Raw genomic sequence first — 9,406 nt, 5'->3', positions numbered from 1 at the left:
GTAGTACATTTATAGAATGAAATACTACTTAGCAATAAAGAATAATTTATCAATACATACAACAATATGGATGAGTCTTTAAAGCATTATAAATGAAAGAAGCCAGATGTAAGAGTACATATTATATGATTCAGTTATATAAAGTCCAAAAGCAGGCAAAATAAATCTTCAGTGAGAAAAATCAGCAAATGTTCATTGGAGTAGAGAGGGGGGCAGGGATGATTTGAAAGATGCACAAGGGAACTTTCTGGGTTAATGGTAACTATATCTTCCTTTGGGTGGTTATCTCACAGAGGTATACAATCGCTGAAACATCAATCTGAACACAACGTGTGTGCATTTTATAATAACGTTGATTTCTATATATCAACTTAAAATAAAGGTGAGTTGAGGATACCTACTCCAGGAGCATCTGTCCCCGACCCTTTACTGACCTATCTGATTTGTTCTCCTCAGTACGATCTTTGGGCTCTAATCTGTTCAGGGCTAGGCCTTGATTATAGAATTTATCTTAAAGGGCACACAATCCAGTGCCCCTAAGAAGTAGCATTTAGAATCTGTGAAGCAATTCTGTGGAACCAACAGTTCATTTCCATTGATTAGTGAGCAACCATTTGACCATTTTAAGGCACTGACTTATACTAATGTGATTTTAACATGAATTGATGGTATTAATACGTAACTTACCCTATTGCAAGGTAGTCAAAACAATGGAGTAAAAATTAATTCTTCAAAGGCATGTAGAACACTATTATTCTTCATAAAAACCATTCTCTGGTATTTGCTGCCATGACATTTACAATGCTCTAAACCAGTCACAGGATTTTGGATACAAATTTATTTCCTATCCAAAGCAGGTGGACACTCAGATCATGCTTCCTCCTTTGTTAGAAAACATTATAGTATTTGCCCAGGTTATGTAGAAATGAACCACAAGTCAGGGTCATACGGTAGGAATTTATTAACAAACCAACAACTTTGTTCATACCAGGAAGACCAGCAATTAGGTTATAAATGACTTGAGAGCAGGTGCAAGAACTTACAATTCTAGAGCATTCTATCAGAATGTCTACTGCCTAAGTAGACCCATAAGAGATGCTCCCTGAATTCCGGTTATCATTTTACACGGCACTCCCTTTGAGAAAATGATGTGACCTGCAGAGGTGGGAGTACACACAGGGAGTCCCCCTGTGAGAGGAAGGTGGGAAATTCAATAAGTAGTGATGTTTTTGGATAGGGTCCCTCAGAAAACTCAGGACAGTGTGTTTGCTCACTCCTTAGGAATCCCAACTTGGCCAACTGATTCCAGAGAACCAGATCCTCACTGCAAAAGCCCTGATTCACAATTCTAAGAAATCATCATTTAACATACACTGAAGTGGTTCCTAGGGCACTGCTTTGTTGTTAGCCACACAGAAACCAATTTTAACCATCAGAAGGAAATCTAAAATCTAGAGAAGCAAGTTTTCATCCTAGACAGCTTTCTGGAGAATTACCTATCTACAATAGAGAATTCATTTCTATCATCACCTTCCAAATTCTCACTCTGAAAGAAACCTGAATACTCCGTGGCAAAAAGCAGGCAGCTTGAAAATTAAAAACCAAACTTTTATACAGGTGGAGTAGTGAGGAGGGATATACAGGTGCTAAATAAAACACCGAATCAGGAAATGTTATTTTGTGCACAGGAAGCCACATCATCAGCTCAGTATCGGCAAGATTGCCTTCTAGAAAGAGTTTGGAAATATGAGACTTGCTTTTTTAAGCTCTCATTAAAATGCCAGGGTGGTTCTGAAATGTGAGGGAGAAGAAAAAGGCATACTTTGGGTCCTTCTTAGTAGAGTATCTGAGGTTAACAACAAAGACATGTTTTGAACAGAGAGGAGCCAAAAATAAGAATTAGTCATTGAGTCTCCTGAGGTTGGAAGTCCCCTAACTAGTCTATGTAATTTTAGCAGATACTTTTGGCAAGGTTGTTTGAGAAGCAGCTATAGTAGTGAAAAGAATTTAGTGTAGTGGTCCAAATGTGCCTGCAGATCTGCCATTAACTGGTTGGGTGACCCTGGGCAACCCACTGAATCTCTATGTAGAATCAGGATTAAATGCTTCAGACAAACAGACCCCTTTGTTCACTGCTGTACCTCCAGTGCCTAGAACAGTGCCCAACACCATGGGTGCTGACAGAAGGAACTTAGGCTTGAATCTTCATTTTGCCACTTACAAAAGGATGACCTCAAAGAAATAACCCACCTTCTTTGCGCTTTTATTTTCTTATTTATAAAATGGAGATGGCAACTATCTCATATGATTTGCAATTTTAAAAAGATGGCCATGAAGCATTTAGTAAACACTAAATAAGTTAGCCATAATTATCTATTATATACAAACTCTTTACATTTATTTAAAAAAGAACACTTTCGGGGCTTCCCTGGTGGCGCAGTGGTTGAGAGTCCGCCTGCCGATGCAGGGGACACGGGTTCGTGCCCCGATCCGGGAAGATCCCACATGCCGCGAAGCGGCTGGGCCTGTGAGCCATGGCTGCTGAGCCTGCGCGTCCGGAGCCTGTGCTCCGCAGCGGGAGAGGCCACAACAGTGAGAGGCCCGCGTACCGCAAAAAAAGAAAACTTTCAGGGCATTTTGGTATTGTCAAGGACACCTGTGATGTACAGCCAGTGAGCCATGATCTCTAAAATTTGCCTCCCAATCCACAGGGGTAACCCCCCAAAGCCACATTTGTACCAATGATCTTGTTCCATGGCTCTGTCTGGTTGTCTATATGTGTCTGGGACAGTTACACCTAGAGCTATGGGTGTGGCTGATAGGAAAAGCAGACGACTTTAGAATGATGTGGATGTACAGACTGCAGACAATGCCAGTTTAGGAGTCCAAAATGGCTTTCTAGTTCCTGGATCTGATCTCATTCTGCCTTTGGGAGTCTATGAGACAGCTCTGTATCCTTATTTTTTGCCTAAGTTAGTACTAGTAAGCTCATTATTTGTAACTAGGATTTGTTTTCCCATTAATTTTCTTTGACCCTCACAATATTCCTATAAAAGACAATATAACATGATAGAATGAACACATGAAATTAGACAAGCACAATGCTGCCATAAACTGTTAAGTTCGAGTTAATAAGTCTATACACCTTTCTTCTCATTTATAAAATTGGATAGCAATGCCTACTTTGTTTTAGGGCTGCTTAGAAGATACAAATAACATAAGTAAGGCATCTGGCAAGAAGCACTCAACAAATTATAGCTCCTATTAGTATCCCCATTTTACAAAGGGAAAATTATGGCTGAGAAATACTGATATTCTTTCTACTACGCCAACTACACTGGGAATAAAAATAGGAAAATCCACTGTCTTTTAACATACAAGTTCATCAAAAGAATGAAAGTGACAGCAAGAAACTTGTGACTTTCAAGTGCTCTGAATTTAAGTGATTAAATGGAATTGTGCATTGACTTGAAACAGATAGCTTAACCACTCAACAAGTTGCTCAGACTCTACACTAATTTACTTCCAGATAGGGCTCTCTCCCTTGATAAGAAAATATATTGCCAGTTGACGTGAATATTCTACTGAGCTTATCGGTTCTACAGTTCTTTTAGTTTTGTGAATTTTATTTTCTCCAAGGTGGACCACTTAGCAAAACACCAACAAAGAAACAAATTGGGCGCTTTACACTATACCCGAGGAGGCACCATTCCACAAAACCCATTCAGCTAGGGCCTACAGTGTGGCCCTTTCCTGAGCTTGTAAATTCGCCCCATGTCCTATTGTCCCTTATGACTAGAGTGCTCAACTACATTCCTCTTTGAAACTATGTAGGTATCTAGATCAATGGTCTCAACCTTGCCTACAGGTCTCAGACTGCACTGCACAATCATCAGGGTTGGGGATGGGGATAGGACTTTAAAAATTATTGATGTTCAGTACACAACCCAAAGCAATTAAATCACAATTTCTATGGGGTGGGACTCAAGCATAGTGTTTTTTGGTTTGTACTTTTGAAGTTTCTCAGTGATTTCAATGTGTAAAATGGACATTAAATTGGAACACAAGTTGGAAAATGACAAGGCCCATGTGCAGTTCTTTGAGCCACATTTAAGAATATTTTAATGACCATTTCAAAATTGAGAGAATCCACGTAAAGTGTATTTCACAGGCTCCTCTGAGAGTCCACTTGGCCCAGGGTAGTCTATTAAAATATTTACCTAGTTCTTGTAGACATCTGAGTTTGAGACTCTTGGTATTACTTGAAACCCCTGGATTACTGTGGCAGTAAAGTTGTGCTTTTGGCATTGTTAGAGCTGCTAGCTATCAATGTGTGACTGACTTATATACCAATTGGCTCCTACTCTGAAAATGGCCCTAAACAAGCATATCTATAGTTTAATCGTAGTCTGAAAACTGCTTTTCAAAAGAATCTCGTATTATTTTCCCCAGCCTAAATGCTATTGCTTAGAGAAACATCAACCACACTTGCCTCCGCTCCTGCAGCAGGCACTATTTGATTACTTCCAGTTGAGCATTTGACTCAGCTATTTCATCTTGGGTAATTAAGTGGAGAAACAAATTCCTTAAAATAAACCAGAAATACACCAACTTTATCCCCAAAGAAATCTGAAAAAAATATGAGGGGTTCACACTTTTTCCTGTTTCTAAAGGAGCCAAGATTTCCCCCTAACGCTCACTACTTATCTTCTGAAAGTCCCATAGGTCATCCAGTTCCAAGAAGAAATGCTGAGAAACAAATGGAAATGAGCTATTCTGGGCATTTTCAGTTACAAAACAACTTCTGTAACAAGTTCCAATAGACTATCCAAACTTCTTCACATTGGAAATTCATTTGAAATAACTAGACCTACAACTGCAAATTTCTTGGCCCCTGTTTATCAAATCAAATGACGCTGAACTGTTTACTGTCAACTATCACACAGTCTTCTCATGATGCCTGTCCTAATCACCAAGATGGGAAGAGCTATTCTTCTATCCATGGCTGATCTGATGAGGCAAAACAAAGAGCCACATTAGTTGCAAAGTCTGCAATAGCAAATTGAAGATCAGAGATAGTACACAGCATTCCTCTAACAGGAGCAGTGACAGGCATTTATAGTCTTTGATGTGGTTTAAAAGTACAACACCGTAGATAAGAACCACCTTTCTTGGTATCGAATGCTAGGTCATTCTGAGACCAGATTAAGAAAATATGATACAAAGAGGTAGTATGATGTTCATCAGATAGAAGAAAACTTGAGTCCCAGACAGGAGAAATTGTGAAATCTTGGGCAAGTTACTTAACCTTGTTGAGCCTTACCTTCTTTTATAAAACAGAGTAATTTCTACCCCACTTGCTTTAGACAACGATACAAGTTAAAGTGCTTTGAAGATACAAGTGATAAATGAACTCTCATAATTACAGATCCAAATAAGACCAAATTAAATTGTCCTAAAATCTGGACTTGGCTAGAATATCAATAACAAAGATCTCAACTTTGGGACCTTCTTTAAGACAACTCTCCCTCCATTCCTATGGGAGATATCAGCTTCTAAAAGTGAGCTAAGTGGAAGTAATGTGAAGCAGTTTTAAGCATGAGAATGACTTTTTAAATATTTTATCTTTATAAATTGACAAACATCTACTGAGCATTTAATATCACTGTTACAACATGAATAGCAATCTAAATTCAATGTTCAAGACACAGAAATTGGAAGTCTTCCAGAAAATGCTCTGAAGGCTTCATTAACCAAGATAATTGTTGGGGATAGTCTCATTCACAGTTCCCTGAAAAGAAACTGAACCAAACCTTGACATTTCATGTTAAGTAGGAACAGTGAATAAGGCACATAATACAGGTGACTGTTAGGCCACCGTCTTTTTTTTTAACTATAAAAATAAACATAAGTAACTAATGGAATAACAAAATAAAAGTTTATTTTATTAGAATTAGGAATGTTCTTTCCCTCTGGGCAACCTGAACAGTCCAGTTACAATGAAAATCTAAGAACAGTTATTTCCACAGCACAGGGTGCTCTATGCACAAAATTACAGGGTTAGGAGCATTTAATCAATTTACCGATCTGATTGTCTCACCAACCCGCCCCCTCCCATCCCCCAAGTGCTCTATACTGGGATTTGTAGCTAAAAGATTTTGTTACATCAAGTCCTTTTCTCTCTTATACTAAATTTCAGTTCCTAATCATGGTTGATCCACATTGTACACTGCAGATTCAACCATTTCAAATCAAGTCAGTCAGTCTTGGATCTGTTATATTTGTGTGTATGTATACACCTGTGTATTTAATGTATTTATTTAAACACACATAAAACATATACAATCTGGGTCGTAGCAGATTACACAGAATTTAGAGTCTGATGATATTATATACTACTCAATTTTACCACTGTGGTTTGTATCCTGCGCTTTGGATCGACATTTTATTGTAAATAATTTAAAGTCCATCTACTGCTCAATGAATTGTTCAGATGAAGCATGCACTTTTCAGAAAACCTCAAGAAGACAGGGAGACCCTGGTGCTGACCATGAATAGAGCCCTCTGACAGAAAGACTTAGGTAGGTGAAACAGGGAAGCTGTCATACAATATGGCTTGCCTATCCCAGCTGGGGTCACTGAAGTTACTAACAATGAAAGCAATTAACTCAGGGAATTCTGTCAAATATGGAGACAGCTGTTAAAAGCTTGGAAGTGGAAAATGCCAATTCATCTTGATCCATACAAATTAGGGAATGCACCCACAATTGCTATACCCTCAGGTAATATGCCAACACTGAAACTAGAAAGCAGCTCTAAAAAGCGCTGTTCCTCCATGGGTGGGGGCTGATATTATGAAGTGCACACATTGTTTTTGGATACCTGTTGTAAGGGGAGCATGTAAAAAGGATTTATGACACTCAAACTTACATACTGCAGTTAACTGGTAAGGTTTTTTAAAAACACCACACATACACAAAACATTTTAATGGAACCACATATATCTAGATAGCAACTCTGGCTGCTTTTCAAAGTTACCAGGGAAAGGAACTTATTCAAGCTTTCTTTAAAAAAAAAAATCCTTAGTTTTGATAAATGTCTTTTAAGATTGATGCAGTCATTGAAAATAAAGTCAAATGGTTGACAGGGAAAGGGGAGGAGAAGAGAATACGGAAGAAGCAGACACTGAGTTCAGATTTGCACCTAAAGTGGCAAGAGAAGGGAGGATAAAAGGTACAGGTAAAGTTGATCCTAAAGCAACAAGTGGTTTAAGGAAGCAGCATAATATATTCAGCAAACATTCACTGATTTTTGATGGGAAAAGAATAGTTGCAAGTACATCTCATGTAACAACCTTTTCTAAAAGGAAAAGTAGGGTTGATTTAGCAAAGCCTAACTTAGGCAAAAGGCCAGAGGAAAGTGAACCTACTTCCCAATGATGTAATAAGATGTACAATGCAAGAGCAGACAAAGCTGCCTCACAAACGGTAAACACTCCCTAGGCGCAAGACATTTAGAGGAAGACAAAGAGGTCCTTCAGCCACAAGTGGTATTTAGTATTAAGACCTCAATCTAGTTGCCTAGTTCACTCTGTACTCCTGTATAAAACTGACAGATTTAGGGATGCTAATCTGTTGAAAAATACCACAGCAAGAATGGCCTAAACAGATACATAGTTAATAAAACCACCACCACCCTTTACTTTTAACATAGCTCTTAGTAGAAATTTCATAAAAATGGACATCACAGCTAAAACACGTTATTAATTCTCCTATTTGCTGACAATAGAAAAGAAGCAAACAGTGGTTTCTATTTAAATGCACTAGATGGGAATATCAAGTTCTAGGGTGTTTGCCTTCAAACTGAACCCACAGCAACACACATAAGCAATTTCAGTATCTGCCATTTTTAATTCACAATCTGAAACTAAGTGAATGGCTATTTATTTATATTTAAAGGAAAAACATTCTATCTGACACCCTAACGTAAAGAAGGGGTGAGAGAAGAGCCATAACTAAAATCTTAAAAGGCTCAAAGCAGCAATTAAGGGGAAAATTTTTTGAAATGTTTCCTCTGGATGTGACAGGAAGCCTTCAGCTATATGACACGGGCACACAAAGGCTTACGTAGATGCATGAGGCCGTGGAGAGGGATGAGGTTAGGGACTGGGTGATTCTTGAATTGCAGCAGCAAAGCTCCCTGTTGCAGCCCTTATCAGGCCATGGCATTTAGTCAGAACTTGACTTCTCTATACCCAACCAGGAGCTGGGAATTCAGGGCATGAGGCCCATGGCTAGCAACAAACATATCAAACCAGAGAGGGCAAAGTAATCTCAGGAAAGGGAAATCAAAGAGCTCTAGATAGGTCTTCCAGAGGTGCTAAACCAACACACCTTTTAGTCCAACCCTCAACCCTGGAAAGATAAAGCAAACTGAAAGAAAATGCACAGCAAAAGACATAATCTTGAAGATTTTTAAAGAATAAATATTTTTTGTAATTAAACATTATGCAAACACGTGCCACGCTTGCTTTGTCCATGCATATGCGCTATATACAATTTTGAAAAATACTGTGTTGTCCTCTTGTTTTAAAAGTCATATACAAAGTTTTTTTGTTTTTTTTTGTTTGTTTGTTTAACCCCTCTTTCTGCCTACCCTCTTCCCCGCCCCAAGAATTTTCTTTACAAGGAACTAATCATTCACTCATGACCTTGGGGTATGAGAAAGAGACAGTCTGCGTGTTTGGGTGTATCTGTATGTGCAGGGGAGGAAGGGGAAGAGGTCCTTTACCAAAGTACAACAAAATGGCTGGTTTGGACATGAAAAGCAGTGTCAAAGAGCTATTTTAAATTTTAACTGTACTACACTCAGGAAAAAGAAAATGAAAAAAAGGAGTCAGCTTTGAGAACGAAGCTACGTTACAAGTTAAAGTTGGAGGGCTTTTAGTGTGTCTGTCACACTTTTGTTGGCGGCCTAGAATACTGTTGTACAATGGTTTATCTACCTTTTTTTATTACAATATAATTTACTTAAACTTTCCATTAACAAAACAGAATTCTGGTACTATAGACCAGCGGTGTCAGAATAGGCTTAGTGCCTCCTTGTTTGTATTTGTTTTGTTTTGTTTGTTTTAATTGCATGAGCACTCTAGACGATAAAGTTTTCAGAGTTCATTTTATGCAGGGCCATTCTCAGTCCTCAATGTACTCCCACAGATCTTTTTCATAGCCTTCATGCACATGCTGTAACAAAACCCTTCGTCGACTCTCACAGTATCTGTAATCAAAGAGAAAAAAAAAAAAAAAACCCATTGTCAGCCTCCAATAATAAAAAAAAAAAGAGGCATTTACTTATTTTTTAAGGTCCCCTACAGTTTATTCAGACTTAGAACCAAGCACCTGCTTTT

The 9,406-nt window shown here is 38.4% G+C and overlaps 1 protein-coding gene across 1 annotated transcript in view; it reads right to left on the bottom strand.

Moving 5' to 3' along the window:
- Nucleotides 1–793: 793 nt before the first annotated feature.
- Nucleotides 794–9,406, bottom strand: part of ARIH1 (ariadne RBR E3 ubiquitin protein ligase 1) — a 126,753-nt gene continuing 118,140 nt past the window's right edge. The window contains exon 14 of the mRNA XM_082649199.1: nucleotides 794–9,276. Coding sequence (XP_082505325.1) covers nucleotides 9,192–9,276 — 85 coding nt within the window. The 3' untranslated portion in view covers nucleotides 794–9,191. The remainder of the gene's footprint in view (nucleotides 9,277–9,406) is intronic.

This window comes from Grampus griseus (assembly GCF_964374135.1).
Source record: "Grampus griseus genome assembly, chromosome: 2".
NCBI classification, from domain to species: Eukaryota; Metazoa; Chordata; class Mammalia; order Artiodactyla; family Delphinidae; genus Grampus; species Grampus griseus.
The sequence above is the reverse complement of the archived record's forward strand: the minus strand, read 5'-3'. Positions and strand labels throughout refer to the sequence as shown.